We start from the raw sequence: 19,201 nt of genomic DNA on the forward strand, positions 1-19,201 counted from the left end.
CGCAAGGTCGTACGTACATAGCTACTGGAATTTCCTGAACATCACTAGAACCAAACGCGGAAGTTTTTTTTTATGCAATGGCAAACAAACTGATGGAAAGTGCTAACCGTCGCCTATATACAGAACAATAGCATGGATATAACAGAGTGTATTGTGTCGCCCATAACATCCTTCGGGCGTTGTCATTCCTAAGGACTTATAGGTGTTATGCTTTTGTAGTCTGTACACTGTAATTTTTAATAAATAATATAAATAAATAGTCTTGAAGATTATTATTATTATATTGCGTATTATACTGCGTCGAACTAAGTAGAGCTTGTAGGTAGCTTACTGGACAAGTGATAGAAATATTCAAACCGTATAGTCCCAGCATAGAATGGGTCACCCCTTGCTTTACCGTAAGTGTCGTAAGAAGCGACTAAGAGAATTTAAGAGGGACGAGCAACAGAGCCCCTCTTAAAACATTACCAAAGCCTAACTGCGATTTCTAATCCGCCTGCTAAGCGTGACAATTACTGGCCAAACCTCCCAATGGCCTCTGTTCAGTAGTGGAGAGTTAACGGCTGATATGATGACGATGATATGATCATTCTTTTAAGAGTATACACAGTTATATCAGTTAAATTGTACGTTTTCTCTAAACAAAGCCTCTTAGTTCACTTGGATCCACAATCAAGATATTTTTTTCCTATACGAGAAAAAAAAACAACGTATAATTGTTGCGCTTCCCATACTGCCTTAACAGTTGAACGTGATGTATTTATTACAAAGTAAAAAAGAAAAGTAAAAAAAAAAACTATATTTATTTTTTTATTTATGGATAAAGCGATAATTTTAAAATAAAAAAAAATCCAGCGATCTTCTATCGCGAAAACATTAATATTGAATCAATATGAGAATAAATAAATCCTATCCATCGTAAAAATAATTGCTAAAATTGGCAATTATCACAATTGATAAAGAAACACACATGAAAATTCACATAAAAGGTGGTCATAAAAGCACGTGAATAAATTTATTTAATTAAATAAACATCTATAATCCCAGACGATCTTATATAGCTCAGACTTTTTTAATGTACAATTACAGACGATTTAAAATTACTAGAATCATCGTAGAGTGAAGAAAGATCATCTGATGATAAACGGCGCCCTTCGACTGTAACAACAATATTATGTAGGTGCGTCATTGTATACATAACTAACAAATTACGTCATATAAACGGTTAAAAGAGCGTTTTACCTTTATATAATAAAATGTTAAAAGAGATGTTGCGAGATAACTATCTCATTTTTGCCTGTGGAAGAATACTTAACTGCCTACTTTAATTCTTGCCCTATTAAGATGATATTAATTATTTTTTGCACATAACTATCGTTCACTACTGCAAATAGGTAAAAATAAATTTTATGGGTGATAATGGTATGGTAACCCCGCCTGCGCTAACGGGATACGCTTGCGGAGCACCAGTGAAGGGCGATAGATGAGAATGAAAACAGGCCAGTTAGCCCATCATGATGAATTCATCAGGAATTAACCATGATAGTTTCCAGGGGGAACCGCGAGGAACTGCAAATAGGTTCAACTCATAGTTTCACCACAGCATTTGTATTAAGTGAATCCATGCAGCACTTTTAAGATCGTCACTCCATCTCGCGGGGGATAACCGGACTATTTTATTTCTTGTAATTGTTTGGATCTATAATTAATATAGTTTACTGTTGTGAACTTTTGAAGAAAACAATAAAGAGTATCCATCTATCAATCTATGTTTACCCAGATGAGATCATCGGGGAACCGAAGAGTAAAAATTCCTTATACAAAATACGTCTAGAATTAGCGATGATATTAAGTTACATTATAGCTGAATCGAGATTCTGCTACTTTCGAAATATTTTTTTTACTACATGCATTAGAAAAAATATTTCGAATAGTGTAGACTCGCATGACTAATAACATTTCGAATGGGTTTTTTCGTGAATTTATGTAAAACAAAAGTAAAGTAAAGAGAGGAACACAATGCATTGGCAGCGATGACTAATATTTAAGTAATGCGAACAGATATACGTATTAAGATGTCTGTATGATTATATATAAAATTTATAATGACCGGTGAAGTAATATTATATCAACATAAAAAATAGTTCAGTAATGTGACAGAACACAAAAATGTAGTGGTTAGGCAACTAAGGCCTTTTTTTAACACAGGAAGGCAAACGAGCATACGGCTCATTTGATGACCAGTGACTACCACCGCCCATGATTAACCACAACACTAGAAGCATTGCAGGTATGCTGCTGGCCTTTCAAAAGGAAATATGCTCTTTTCTTGAAGATTAATGTCGTATCGGTTCGGAAATACCTAACAGTCTTTGAAAAAATATTATCAGTATCGCTCATAAAAAAAAGAGATTAAAGTGTTAATGGGTTTTCTACCTTAGATAGGAAGAAGCCCAGAAAACCAACGAGAATGCATCGGATAAATCATAAATAAGGACAAAGTAAGAAACGTATGAAAGATAGAGGTAGTCTCTTAGTTTATTGCATAAAAGACCAGGGCGTAAAGATATACTTCCTTATTTATAAAAACTAAAATCTTCTACATTATTTCGTCACTTTCATTCAAATTGGAAATTAAGCGCAAAAGAGACAAAACAGTTCAATAGCTACAATAGGTTTATGAGAGTTTTGACGTTCTTATGAATAAAGGGTTTAGATTTAAAGGAAAAAAAAAAGGACTGATATACAAAACGTTATGGTTGAAAAAGTACAGTGAACCAGTGTTCAGTAACGTCAACACATTTTTAAATATAAATTGTGACGTTCCATTTCGCATAGTATACAATAACATAACATTGAATTTGGCAACCTTGTTGTTTTTGTTACGAGGAAAACAGCCATACACAACAAAAATTGATTATTTGTGCTGAACTGCTGTTCCCATAGAAATACAATGCAAACGTTGAGCAAATATATTCACTATTAGCAAATTTTGCTCCACAACAGAATATAAACTTACATTTGATTCTATATTTTATACTATAAAATGAAACATTATTTCCGTCCATAATTGTACTAGCTTTTACCCACGATTTCGTCCATGTGACTAGGATAAAAAGTCCTCTATCGCATATGGTACTTGTTTTATGGCGTAACCAATTACTAATTTTCATAGTAATCAGTTAAGACGTTAATGTAACAAGAGATAACAAACAAACATACTTTCAAATATATAGTATTAGTAAAGAATGGGGAGCCAGTTGAAGAGAAAACAGTCATGTAATACTGTCTATTCAGTAATATGGCTTGTTTTCAAACTGTATAAACGTAATATGAATTTTCATCGACTCTCACCCATTTATCAAGATGTAATATATTCCGCGAGGCGACCTTCACCCTCTGTTTATTTGGGTCATTCGGAATAATTTCTACGTCCATATATCAATGTCAGAACTCTTAATTGAGAGAGACAGGAGCAGGCATGGGCAATCAAAGTCGGTTTTCCACATTTCTATATTTCAAGATAATGGTGATATTTTTAAACTTTAAATTTAAAATAGTAAAGTTTGCTACGAAGAGAAATATTTTTAATCATTGTTAAGACATATATTTGACTGATACTCGTATAAACAGTTTAGTATTAATGTATTTTTATTTCAGTTTCACAATCTTTTTAAATATTTAACACCCTCTCGAATCTAATAGTAAAATATAGTGTACATTCTTAACTAAATAAACAAGATCTATACTTTTATGCCACAAATACCAATAAAGGACTTACAATGAAGACTTTGCACTATTATACCTTACAATCACGTTTTTCCTATATATATATATATATATATATATATATATATATATATATATATATATATATATATATATATATATATATATATAGCTACTTATACTTAGAAATGTCTACTTATATTTAGAAACTTCACGATTAACACATTAAACGGAGTACAGACAACTCAAAAGTTGTTCCACTATCGCATACCAATGCTAATAAAAATATTGCAAAACTTTATTTACAACCGTGTTCACATGCAGGCGTTTGAAATCGTGCAACTGCCGGGTCAAGTTCTCCGTTGTAAAGTAGGACTCTCGTGACGTCACTGCTGCATGCATCTGCTAAATATAGCTGCGTTCAAGAGCCCCGCGACCCAGTTCGAATGGGCTATACCCCCGCCCTTGACGGATAAGAACTCTGGTACCAATTTTGGATTGATTGAAAAACAAATAGACAAAAACAACGATAAATATAAAGTGCAATGACTTGGATTCTCAATGCTAAATATCTTTAATCATACACATACAAATATACACGTCATGCACGACTGTCACCGTGGACAAAAAGAACACAATGCCAAAATGCTCTCTTTGAGACATATTTAGCAGACGTTTATTATCTGGACATAAAATGAGAGGAGTCTGGCAAAGTATCATTTATAGGGAGAGGTGGGAGGTGGGGAGCGTCAATGGAAATCTCACGTTATTTAAATTACATTACATAAATTTATTTAAAATCCCTATATAAGTACCGCGTAAGGAGTTGGGGGGTCTCAGTACATATCAATACCTAAACCTCACTAAATACGACAAAGTCTAACCTTTTTTTTTTAAAAAAAAAAGGTCTATTAATGGACATCTTTATTTTTCCCTATACATTCGTGAATCCATTCATACGAGCTCGCTCGTTATGTTTCTTTTCATTTGCCTCTTTTTCCGTAAATTGTGTATTTCGTGTAGGTAAATACATCCGACTGGGGCGAGGCGTATGGTAAATTTACTCAGTCTATTTGATATTGTTCGTCCGTCCTTTATTTATTTATTTGTATTAAGAGAAACATACAGCAATAGTGAGTTTATAGGTAAATATATATAACAACAAAGGTCAGTTATAACAGACGATTAAAACTGTTATTACAAACTGGAGATTCATGTGTAGGTATAATATATTTTATATTACTTACTACCAACTCGCCCCGGTTTCGCACGAGTTCTTTACTAAATGTAAAATAGCCTAACATATGTTACTGGGGGGAAAGGGGTTGTTAGCAATGGAGTTTGACAGCCCCATTGCTCGCAATATGCCCTATTAGGTCGACCTCCACGTGGTTCCCCCTGGAAACCATCGTGAACAATTCTTGTTGAATTCGTCACGATGGGCTAACTGGCCTGCTTCATCCTCACCTATCATCTTTCACTGGTGCCCCGCCGGTGTGTACCGATAGCGCAGGTGGGTTTACCTCTCCATTATCACCCATAAAAAAACATATATTACTGCGAACCATGCTAACCATGATAGTTTCCAGGGAGAACCGCGAGGAGGTCGACTTGGTTGGGTATATTGCTAGCAATGGGATTCTCAGTCACCATTACTAACAATCCCTTTCCCCCGGACTATGGTGTTAGGCCTCTGTACCAATAGAAGATACATATATATATACACATAGAACTCATAGAAAGCAAGTACACCGAGTGTACTGATTACTCTTTATGTTTTACCTCGATTAAGCGTTAACTTAGACTAGCTTAATACAGGCGAGGGGCGGAAGGGGGGGGGGGTGGTAGTTAGTATTGTGAACTATCAGTCCCATTGCTAGCAATATACTCTGTCAAGTCAACATCCATGTGTTCCTCTCCTGGAAACCATCGTGATGAACTCCAAGTGTATTCATCACGATGGGCTAACTGACCTGCCCTCTAGTCACCTATCATCCCTCACTGGTGACCCGCCAGCGTATACTGTTAGCGCAGGTGGTGTCACCGTTCATTGTCATCCATTAAAAAAAAAGCTTAATACAGGAATTGAAGTGCGGTACACCAACTATTACGTTATATTGTACAGTACAAAAGAGTGATATTATATATTTGTGAGAATACCACAAAAATAAGTTGCGAATAATAATAACCGCAAAGTTACCTTTCACTTCTTATGACAGATACTAATGTATTCATAAAAGATAAGAACTTAACTATAATATTTTGATATCTGTCTACCGTAGTTATCTGCAGAATGACTTGGAACAGGTTTATGAACAAAAAAATTGCGTGCAAATAAAATATAAGTATTTTATTTTCAATCAATTTACTTATTGCACTATAAGGGTTTACTTCTTAACTTAACCGGGGCAAAATGTAGTCTATGCCTTTCTCTGTCCTAAGTAGGTAACATGTGTATGCCGAATTTCATAATGATAGATTGAGCTTTTATGGCGCCAAGAGATAGATAAGTTACTTTCACATTTTTATAATGTTATCAAGGAGACATTAATTGAGCATATTATGTTAATTTTTACACTTTATTCGAGCAGTAAGTATTATCTGTTATTTTCACCTTCGTGTATAATATAGTACATATATCTTTTATATGTTTAAGTATATTTGTTATTTTATTTGCGTATTTTATCATATTATTCCTTATCATGATGGCAGTTAGTGACATATTATATTATTGATGTTTATTTCTAAGGACTGTTGCTTGTTGCCCTAAGATACAGGCAGCTCGCTGCCCAATTTAGACGCCAGTCTCCCACAACTATCTCCCACAGCTTCATGTCATTGTTGCCAATTGAATTGTAATATACTTGTGGTAGAAAAATAAAATATACATACATATATGTTCATTTGTGTATATATGTATATCAATTATTAGTAGTACCGCAATCGAGTACTCTAACACTTCCCTAAGGTTAACTGACAGAATGTTTTAAGCATTGAGCATTGTACACATAAATGTACTAACGAATAAAGTCGATTTCACATGCTACTATAACTCTTTGTAGATTTTTACGAGTTTATCTACATCGGATACTGGTGATGACTTACCCTTGTGGATTCTTCAATGGGATATGCTGGTCCATCGTAGTAGCAGTTTGTTTTCTTAAAAGGACTTTCTGTCTGGTTCCAGCAGACACCATGCCATATACAGTGACCACCCGCTGTGGCTGTAGGGATCTGTAAGGTAGAGAAAGAACAAAGAATTAAAAAATATATATTTATACTTTATTGTACACAAAAAATACATTGTTATTATTTATATTAAATGAAGATATACAACAGGCGTGCTTAAATCTGGAAGAGTTCTCTTCTAGCAAACCTTGAGTGGAAAGGAGCATATTAAAAATTCAATTGAAAATTGTTTATTTTTTTATACGAGTACATCTTGGAGAGCTGAAGGCCCACATGATGGCAAGTAACTGTCATAGAATACACTGTCCATGGTGGACACCATGGTAATAACATCTTGGTCCTCATGCATTGCTATTTCTGAGAATCAAGATGTTATGCCTTCACAGCTTGGAATTTCACTGCCATATCCCACTCTTCAGAAGGGAAAAAATGTTAGGACACTTGATACGACGAACTTATGAACATTATAATAGAATGTAAAACAAAAGGAAGAAGGAGTAAAAGAACACCAAGGCATATTGACATCAAGCAGATTAAGGAAAAAGTTAGTGTTGTGTCGTATCAAGAGGTGAAGAGACTCGCAAAAAATAGTAGTGACTGGCAAGAGCTCCACCGACAAGCGCGCAGCTCTTCAATAGAATAATAATAACCCCACTCTTCAGACCCAAACATAATCATGGAAGCACATTGATACGAGCGGTTTTTCTCTATTAGGCTTTTCTATTAAGATCATACACTATTCTATGTGGAGGAAAGGGATTGTTAGCAATGGAGTTTGACAGCCCCATTGCTAGCAATATGCCCTATTACGTTCACCTCCACGTGGTTCCCCCTGGAAACCACCGTGCATAATTCTTGTTGAATTCGTCACGATGGGCTAACTGACCTGCTTCACCCTCACCTATCATCCTTCATTGGTATCCCGCCGGTGTATGCCGATAGCGCGGGTGGAGTAGCCATTGCATTATCACCCATTAAAAAAAAATACACTATTCTATGTAGACATAAGAATGAAGTCAAATAATATATAGTTAAACATATATAAATCAATAGTTGAAACTAAGTAATTTATCTAATCTGATACCAGCTATTCGGTTGCAGAGATTCCTTTGATCGACCAATGACTCACATTATCGGCCTTTGACCATTATTAGAACAACCATTATCAATGTATTACAAACGAAGTTAATCACCACCACTGTGACAACTTGAGCGAGATAAGAGACTTGTCATGTGCGAACTAAACAATAAGGTTATAAACATTTTATTATTATGAATGAATGAATGTGTTCTTTATTGTGCATACTGTACCAGAGGAAGACTTTGTACAAAAGTCGTTTGCTTGGCCACCTCTGTACCATTCGTGTTTCTACCGTGAAGCAGTTGTGTTTGCATGGCTGTGTTTCGGTTTGAAGGGTGGGAATATGGTAGTGAATTTGAAGTGATATGGACAGAGGTGTCCAAGCAAACGACTTTTATACAAAGTCTCCCTCTGTTGATTTTGATGGTGACATTATAAAAAACATTTCTCAATAAGCCACTCTTCTAACGTTTTGTTTAATTACACTAATTAATTATACGATTGCCCAAAAAAGTAATGTAATGTTTTCAGTGATTATGTTTGTATGTAAGGTTTTTTCCACTGTAACTTCTAATCACCTGAACAAATTCATTAGGAATTAACCATAATTGTTTCTAGGAAAGAGCGCAGGGAAATCCACTTGGTAGAGTATACGCGGTTAAGTGAAGGTAATAAAGACGCAAATTGAACGGCAACAAGTGGAGTGAAACTGAAGAGCTAACTATCACAGTCTGTGAGGTGTCTAAGTGGAAAGTTGTATATTCAGCAAAGGAAAAAGATAAACCACAAAACACCCAAAATACTAATACACGAACAATCAACAAATGCATCTATTTTGTCTTACCAACTGCATTTGATTTTGTAAAAATTTAAATTTTCTCCAATTCCATAAATAAATATGATTACATAAAAACAGAATAATTGCATATTCGTATTATCTACACCCAATATCTGATTCAAGGATAAAAATAAAAAAAAAAAACTTGTTATTCAATCTGGAACTTTGGTAATATGCGCATACTCAAACTTTTACATATGAAAGTAACTTGATGACGTCATTCCACGAATATGATATTACTTTAAACCTTATTAACAAAAGCTAAGGTATAAATTTGTATTAAAACAGCAACACAGCGGATGCAAACAAGGTATGTATTTCAATTCAGTCTGGATCAACAAACGTGTTTTACGTAAAACGCAACTTTGTGTCAAAAAAACGCTAGTGAACTGTTTCGTAGAAATTGAAAAAAAGAATTGAATTTTGTACCAGATATTTTGCTCAACTAGCAATTGTTTGCTCCAACAACTAGAGAAATCACAACCATAATATGAGACCGAAATGGGAGAAACCTAAATAATACCAATTAAAGAAAGGATCAAAATTGGATGAAAACATTACAAAAACGTATTATTCGTATGTAAGTTAGTATCTTAGTAACATAAAATACCAATAGATGCCAAAACTGTAATTTTTTGAAATTTCGTCGGTAAAAATTATTACATCAAATTAGTTAAGGTTTTCACGTTAGTTTTGAAAAGTCTAACTTAAAATCTGGTGTTTTGGCTGATATACCTGAAGAAGGTAAAAATAATAATAAATATTAATAATAATAAAAAAAACATTTGATCATCTAGAAGTGGTTTATTTTATTGGATTTCCTACTTCTGTAATCCATGCAGACAAAGTAGCGGGAAAAAAGCTAGTCATAAATAAAAATGTTTAGTGTTTATATATGTTTAATGTAGTGCGTTAATTTCACCATAGATACATAATTATTTAGTATTGTAACTTTAAGTACCATGCTTTTTTTAATAAATTAACTGTTACTTATGTTTAATTAAGATTTTTTATACGACCATCATAATTAATTCTTTATTTTATAGCCATTAATGAAGAAAGCAAATTTATTATTACAGCTTTTTTAATCTAACCCCCTTATTCATAAAAACTAAAACCTCTTTACAAACCTATTTAAACTACAGCACTGTTTTCTAACTTTCTTTCAAATTGGAAATTCAACATAAAAGAAAGAGACAAAACAGTTTAATAGCTAAAATGTGTTTATGAGAGATTTGACGTTTTTATGAATAAAGAGATAAGTTTCAATCCTCCTTTATACGACAGATTAGTTGGATCGCGTGAATGAATCAGTAGTTTATATCCTATCACAATCACGCAGACATGCATATATATGTGTACACGTATATATGTAGACACGCTCGTGAGGTCACGTGTTAATTGTATTTTATGCAGACAGTTATGTATCTTGTAGCATTGAATATCTATGAATAAATATAAATGTCGTTAGATTTCTTTTTTGTGATTATAATCTGAAATCTCAAAAATATAAAAAGTAAATATTCGTAACGTAGTTTATTCGCTGCTAAAAGTTGTGAAATCTCAAGTTTATAATGACCTGGCTCACCTGATGGTAAGTGACTACCGCCGTCCAATAAATATAATGTATATAGCCTATGTTACTCAGGGTGAATGTAGCTTTCTAATGGTGAAAGAATTTTTGAAATCGTCAAAGTAGTTTTTGTGTTTATTTATTATAAACATACATGCACATAAAAATACAAATCTTTCCTCTTTATACTATTAGTATAAATGTAGATCGTCACTATTGAAGTTATTTTTCTTTCGTAGAAAAATCTTAACTTATACGAGTATAGATATAACTAATTATCATCATATCAGCTCTTTACTGTCCACTGCTGTATATAAGCCTTCCCCATAAGGGGAGTTTCGCCAGTAGTTGCCACGTTTGGCAGGCGGATTGACAACCGTAGTAACTCACAAACTTAAAAATATAAACATGAAAAAATAAAACGTACTTAGTACAGATTTTAATTGTTTCTACGGTAGAGGCAAAAGACCACTAGATGGCGCGGATGATAATTTTTAAATCAAATGGAGAAAAATATCCAATGAAGATAAGTCTATGAATGTAGATGACGCAGTATGATTCTTTGTAGCACTCTATAAAAAATATATATTGAGCAATAGACAACGGATAACAGATATCACCAAAATTTATCATTATAGTTTGTCACCACTACATTGTTTTTCTTGTTGAACTCTCAAAATATAATACAGACAAATTCATCTACTCCATTATTCAGCACAGACGCATTGATTTGGGGCACAATAATAATGAAGCATTCGTATCCGATACATTGATATTGACGTTTTATGGACAATTCCCGTTTTAGAAGATCGTAAATGGGAACGGTCAATGAATAAATGTAAACCTAACAAGATATTGGCCATTTGGAATTATCTACCGGTCCGGATACCTTTAACATATTCGATTAAATTTGTATTTCTATATACAAAAAAAAAAAAACGAACGAATGAATGAAACATGAACGACGAGAAGTTTCCTAGATACATTAGAATGAAAATACTTATTTAAATTTAGAACGCGTAATCGTGTGTTTACAAGAAGATTTTAAAGTTCGAATTAAAACGTAATAAGCAGTTTTTAGGGATAAACAAGCTGAAGTGGAAATGGGCAGGTCACATAGCTCGAAGAACCGACAAAACATGGAGAATACAGGTTCTGGATTGGTGACCCTGTGTGAGTAAACGCAGAGTAAATGTGTCAAATGCATTGCAAGGGAGTCAGTGGATGCAGGTGGCTTAGGACTGTTCCTTATGGTAGTGTATAGAGGCCTATGTTCAGTAGTGGACAGGTGATGGTTAAAAAAAAATCATTACAAAATTAATATGAGAATTATTTAACTCCTTTCAGAATCAGCATTGAAATTGCATAATATAGTCAGAAAAAAAAAATACACACGAATTGAGAATCTACAGAGAACCTATTAATTTGCTTAAAAATAACAGTTCCTTAAATAATGCCTCCTGCATATTAAGGTATACTTGGAGAAAACGAACGAATCTTCCGTTCTTCTCATTTTTACGAATATTATAAATATGAAAACAAGTTTATTTATTACTTCTTAACACCTTAACGGTTTAACCAATCACTATGAAATTTGGTATAAACATACTATATGGGATGGAGAAGGATATATACACATACGAAGTCGTGAGTTAAAACTCGTCATATAATATTCGTTAAGTATAAACTTATTAAGAGTTCGCTAATAATAATATTTATTTGCTCATCTACGTAAGCGAACAATTATATGTTGTTTTTACCTTGTACCTTTAGTCTAAACAGGTTTTAGTACAGAAAAGGACAAAATAATAATATTTTTAGTAGTTATTACTCGGTTCTACGTTCTAGATCAGTGTTCTTTGTTCTCTTACACTTAATCAACCTTGATACTGTACAAGACGTCCATAATTGTTTTAATAAGAATTTGTAAGTTACTGAATATAGTGTTGTATGAAATGATATCATTAGATTCAAAATTAGTTGTAAGAGACGCGCTTAAATTAGATGATGGTAAAAAGTAGATAGATAATTTATTTACATTACTTATAGCACACAAATAACAACACACAGTTAGACATGCACAGTAAAAACAGATAAAAAGAATAGCATATACAAAAAAAAAGCAAATTGCATAAAAGAAGTAACAATTTCCCCCTTCATGCGTTGCCATAACAACACAAAATGGTCAAAACTCAATTTATTGCTTTGCCCACAAAAGAGCATAACACTAAAATTATATTGTAGCGTAGCCAAAAGTCAGAAGCGAAATTTATAAATAAAAATTAAAAAAAAAAGAAATAAATACATTGTGTCCATTATATCCATTACATTTACTATTATTTAATATTTTATTTTAAATAAATAAATAATAAATACCGTTACAAGAGGGGTAATCAAGAACAAAACAAAGTGATTTTTAAGTTTCATAATCTAATTATTACTATCTAAAATAGTCTATATTTTTTTCATTTGTTATTCACTGTATGAACCATTAAAATGTAATAGTGTTTACGTAAGCAGTAAACATCCCGGAACGTAATACCACAAAAAGTAATTGTTATTAATAAAATTTCGTCTTTACAACATTAGAAATAAAGTTCAAAATCTATAGCAAGTAAGGGTAACTGCAATATTCCAGAACATTTCTTAATTCTCGTTGAAATAAATATGTAGTTTCCAAACGGTCGCAAGCAGGAAGCTAATATATTACAGTTATACATGAAGAACACAAAGAAACGAAAACTTACGATTCTAGGTCACAATTTATGGATGCAATATTGAAAACAGAACCGAACGGTTTTTAGGCATTTAAATATTTAAATTAGGAACATTGAACTTCAACCTCTTTGGATTCTGACAAATTATAGAGAACCTTCACGAAATTTCTATACGGTGTATAACAATGTATAAATAAATAAGGAAAGACCTAGACTTATTAACTAAAGATACGATAGTGTTATCGACCGATAAATAGCTACCCTACATTTTGTGTGGCAGAACGGATATGTAAACTTTCACCGTAGAAGAAATGAAACGAGCTCAATCTAAAGATAAGTTGGAAGCTACTACAGTTTGTCTATACCATAAGTAGATTTTTCTTTAAAACAAGTAGTTTTTTTTTTTGCTCTGGAACGACAAACAACAACTTTAACCGACACAAAGTTAATATGGAACCAAGACGGAAGTAAATATTATCGATTACAAAAAGAATTATCAAAATCGATTTACAATTATTAATGTACCTAATCGTGTGATATTAAACAGATAAAATGGTAACTTCCATTCTTTGGACATTTAAAATATCAATTATATGGTTTTTTCTTTTATACCTATAAAATCCGTGATTTTTGAATCTTTGAGAAATATTTTCTTATTGCTTACTTTGATTATGCAAGGCTTTTTACAAAACTCATGTTTGCGAAAATAAATCAGTTTCTCCTTTTATATAGAACTATACACTTAACAGTAATCGAGTGACAAATAAGGGCAGTATTTACAATATCCTTTCAAATTGGCTTTATAAGGTGAAACTGGTCCAGTAAGCTAAAAATAAATAAAAATTGTGTAAAAGTTGCTATAAACGTTGTTCATAATAATTGATAAGTATTATTAATTTTATATATTTTTTTTAAACATAACGCAATACGACAAGACTGGTTCAGTCATAAAATTGATATGATAAAGTAAACCTGGAAAAGGTACAAGAGTTCTTATTTTTAAAGGTGAATTAAAAAGATGATGTACTCTAGCACACTAAAACAGGAGAGAAAGGGATTGTTAGCAATGGAGTTTGTCAGTCCCATTGCCAGCAATTTGCCCTATTAGGTCGAACTCCACGTGGTTCCCCCTGAAAACCATCGTGAACAATTCTTGTCGAATTCGTCACGATGGGCTAACTGGCCTGCTTCATCCTCACCTATCATCCTTCACTGGTGCCCCGCCGGTGTATACCAATAGCGCGGGTGGGGCTACCATTCCATTATCACCCATTAAAAAAAACACTTCTAAAAGAGATTTCTTCCAGTCAAACATATTTTTGATTCTTATTAAAAATAATAAAAAATCTATCAAAAACCATTATCTTCTGTCGCTAATATTTCTATTGCATAAAACCAAACGTGTTTTCCCGGCATAGAATAGGCCATTCCTTCCTTTCCCGTGTGTGTCGTAAGAGATGATTAAAGAAGTTTAATAGTGTAGGGATGAACAGCAGCGTCCCTCTTAAAACATCACCAAAGCCTAACCAGGATTGCCAACCCGCTTGCCAAGCGTTCCAAATACGGAACATAAGTTTTACCCATTAGGGATTTTATTTTATACAACTTAGAATGGCGAACAAGCTGACGGTCCACCTGACGAAAAGTGGTAACCGTCGCCTATAGACATGAGCAGTACCATGGACATAACAGAGTATACTGTTTCGTCCATGATACTTTCCATGCGTTGCCATTCCTGATGACTCGGGTGTTATTCCTCTGTACCCAGTAAATTCACGTCATATCCCACCCTTCAAACCGAAACACAGCCATGCAAACACAACTGCTTCACGGTTGAAACACGAATGGGATGGATGTTTTAATAGGAACGCTGCTGCTGATCCCTCTACCATAAAGTTTCCTAAGTCGCCTCTTAAGTCGCCTATGCCGGGACCACACGGCCTTGTCGCCTATTATCGTATAAATCTAGAAATTGCAATCTTACAAGTCATTGTTTATTACAGAGTAAATGTAGAATTGTGTAAATAATGTAATTAAAAACTCCAAGGAGTCATGGTACAAAGGCATTATATACGTGCTTTTGTATGGCGCCGCCGGTGCGTTGACCGTTCCTTTTAACTTGTAATGCCCTTTACGATGAATAGGTTTATTTTTATTTACTTCAACACTAATTAAGCAATAAAATTTGCTTTAAGAAAAATTAAAATTAATGACGGTTTTAAGGTGTTGAAGGAGAGTGTTTCATTGTCGTGTTTATGGCAAAGGTAATGAATGCCCTTGGTCGACCTCAGGGTTCGCGTGAGTAAATAACACGAAATTAACTCTAAGACAAAGCAATTTATTAACGATATTGCTGGAAAAGTTATAATTGAATAATACTGACATAACTTTTGCAACTTGTTTGATCTTTACAGGAAATTTCGTCGAGTAAACATCAGGTGATCAAAGTCAATGCAATAATTAAGTTCGACGCTTACTTATTAAGTAAAATAATTTATTATTAACAGCGTCACGGTTACTGTCTTCATTGAAAATGGATAGAAGTAGCAAAATGTTGAGATGAAATTTTATTATAATAAATTGAAGTCCAGAGAAAGGGATATTAATTGGTTGTTACAGTGATAAATGAAACGCTCGTTGTGAGAAATCAGATAAGAAATATCTGGAGAGGAGCGATCGTCCGTTTTCAAGGGCGTTATTCCCTTTTCATGTAAAAGTTATTTTGAAAATAGACTATTTATACTGGATGGACTAGATTGGTGCAAATAGAGAAAAAAAATTGATTCGACCAACAAATAGTATCAAATTATTAACACTGCTAAATAAGACATGATAGACAGCTATTTATGAGTATGACGAGGTTCAAAATTAAAACATTGTGGATATCAGAGTCATTGAGTTCATTAGCCTAATCTATACTACGTCCAATGCTACCATAATGTTGGTCGAACATGTATTTTTATACCTGTGTGTTGTTTTGTAACTAGGCCCAGTAATTTTACAGTAAACATTTCTTAAAAAAAATTTATGATTATCGAAAAAATGACGATCATTTACTAAGTAGTTTATGCTCTGTACAATTTCAGTGTAGAAACAAAATAGGATTGAGATTTTTTTTTTTTATATAATATATATATATATATATATATATATATATATATATATATATATATATATAAATTGTGAATAAGGAAACAGATCACTTCTTGATTAACAAGAAGTATATAAAATTATATACCTCGCAAAGGAAACATAACAAGGTTCCATTATATTACACATGTCACGTGGGGCGTGACTCACTAGAACTGTCAGTATGACGTGTGGACAAATCGGTGTACGGATCATTGGACGAATTACATCCTGTAATAATGACTAATGTCATAACATTCGTAAACAACGTATGATTTATTAAATCCTAGAACTTGACAAAGTTATGAGCAAAATATCAAATAATGAATGCACCTATACAAAAACAAATTGAAATGAAATGAAATTTATTTGCCAGAAACATTGTAGATAAGATGTTGCATTTGTCAAGTTGACATGATTGATTATATATATATATATATAGTGTATTTAATACTAACTGCACCTAGGTTATTTTTTTTAATAAGTAAGTATAAGTCGAGCTATCAGAATTCGATTGACCGATTCCAATAATGAACTGGTAGGCATATTTCTAGTATTTCATGTTCATATTCATAAAAGATCTCCGTGTGGACTCGGCATAGAATAGGCCACCCCTTCCTTTCCCGTGTGTGTCGCAAGAATCGACTAAAGGAACTTAATGGTCGAGGGATGGGCAGTAGCGTCCTTATTAAAATATCTCCAAGCTGCGGTTGCTAATCCACTTGCCAAGCGTGGAAACTACTAGCAAAACCCTACAATAGAGGGAGGCCTATATTCAGCAGTGGTCAATTAATAGCCGATATAGTATGGTATGGTATTTCTAAAAAAATTAAAATGCTTCAGGTAAAAATATAGAGTTGAAACATATATTTTAAAAGCCAGGTTCTTCGAACCAATCTCTGATGTGTTTGTGCACCTAAATGTGTTATGTTATACAAGTTTATTTATTCATAAAATCAATAATATGTACCTAATTTTAAAGTGATAAGCGGTATATTATTTGTACCTATTGACGAGTTTACTGAGTAGTCTTATTAACTTGAGTATTAGCTATTATTAGCTAGGCTTGCCCACATGGTGACACCTAGTCTAGTGTATAATGTACTCCAACAAGGAGATTTTTGCTGCATAAATCTATACATATAATAAAATTATAGAGGTTGAATATCTGTACATAGAAAAAAAAACGCTAAAACCTAATCAGGGGGATAGTGAAATAGAACACATCCAGATTGTTTTAACAATTTTTGTTTCTCTGTACGGGCTAATCTCGGAAACTGTTGGAAATGAAATTTTGCATGGTGGTACTTTACACCCCCGGTCAACATTTTGGACACTTTTAATGACGGAAAATTAAAGAGTTCACGTGGTATAATTAAAAAATTATAGTAACTTGTAATTGTTTATATTTATAATAAGTTTACTATTGTAATCTTTTGGAGGAAATAATAAAGAGTATCTATCTATCTAACTTATACAGATTAGTACACAACCTACTTAAGTAAAGTCATTTTGCCCTAAGGCAAAGAGTGAGAACGACACGTCATTTGTTAATTTTGGTCTAGTATTTCCAAACATAGCCATATACCATTACGCTACTTTTTTGGGAAGTAGTGTAATAAAGAATTATTAAGTCGAGTTACCATGAGTAAAATTAAGAATAAATTAATTAAAAGGCAAATATTATTTATATATCGTTGCTTCTACATAAACAAAATATGAAAGTAAGTACTAAGAAGTTGCATTTTCCACCGTGCCTGCACCGTTGGCGAAAGTTGGTAAATTGCAATTTCCCGACTGCACACGGTCCAACCAAGGTCGTCCGACCTTGAACAGATGGTATCACCTTGGCGCAGTCGGCCGCCGGCGGAATAATAAAGACTTGAAATAACAACACAGGCGATAATAACAAATCATACGCCCTATATATAATGAGTACAGACATGTTCCGAATTTTTTAGGTAAACATTTATAGAAGACAAGCACCGACAGATAGATATTTATTCATGTTTTTCTTAACAAATTATAAAACCCATTGATAGAGACTTTCGGAAAGAGCTTACGGCAGGTATTTTGTCAATAAATTGATTAATTTGTGATTCATCATCATCATCATATCAGCCGTTGACTGTCCACTGCAGAACGCAGGAGAGATTTGCCAATAGATGCCACGCTTGGCAATCGCAGTTAGGCTTTAGTGATGTTTTAAAAGGGATACTGCTGCCAACCACTCGACCAATAAATTCCCTTAGTTACCTCTTACAACACCCACGGAAAAGGAAGAGAAGACCCGGTCACATGGCGTGATAATAAATTATTCTTTATTACATATAGATAGGTGACAAAACAAGATGGAAGTCGTTACAATTAAAAAATGGCACGAGAATCTCATAAATTATCATTCCCGTTTAGTTCAGTGTACATAATGATTTATATGACATAAATAATAAAGCGAGAAATAATTTTATTCAAGTAAACTTGAATAAAATTATATCTTTTTTCAAGTAAACTGGGATTTAAGTATTTTTGAATAGTCATTTTTTTCTATACAGAACAAGATAGCAAGGTCTGCCGTCTCCACTCTTATGTGTGTAGTATTAAAACGTATCTACCGTTTTCCATGTCTTTGATGCTGATACCGTTTATATCTAACGTATAGGCAACGGTTACCATTTTTCATTAGGTGGGCCATCAGCTTGTTTGGTTAAGTTGCAAAAAAAGTTAAGTGAATATTAATTTAACCAACTAATTTAATCCTTTAACCAAAGGTTGTCTGTAAAAGATTGCCCTAATGATAAGTAGGCCTACCATGAAATGATTTCCGATATTTCGGGGACGAACGAAATAGAAATTTGATGTTAAAATTACATAATACATGCCGTTTAAAATTATTAAAAATGTTAAAATATCGTTCCTCTGGACTATTAGGATAGGATTTATGATGA

General features: G+C 33.3%; 1 protein-coding gene across 5 annotated transcripts in view; it reads right to left on the reverse strand.

The window, feature by feature from the left end:
• Positions 1-19,201, reverse strand: part of LOC113516166 (NPC intracellular cholesterol transporter 1) — an 82,962-nt gene that overhangs the window by 54,178 nt on the left and 9,583 nt on the right. For all 5 annotated transcript variants that reach the window (XM_052899119.1, XM_052899121.1, XM_052899120.1 and 2 more), the window contains exon 2: positions 6,835-6,963. In XM_052899119.1, the coding sequence (XP_052755079.1) occupies positions 6,835-6,963 (129 nt within the window). The remainder of the gene's footprint in view (positions 1-6,834; positions 6,964-19,201) is intronic.

The sequence above is a fragment of the Galleria mellonella genome, unplaced genomic scaffold (genome assembly GCF_026898425.1).
Source record: "Galleria mellonella isolate WM207_F2 unplaced genomic scaffold, CSIRO_AGI_GalMel_v1 utg56, whole genome shotgun sequence".
NCBI lineage: Eukaryota > Metazoa > Arthropoda > Insecta > Lepidoptera > Pyralidae > Galleria > Galleria mellonella.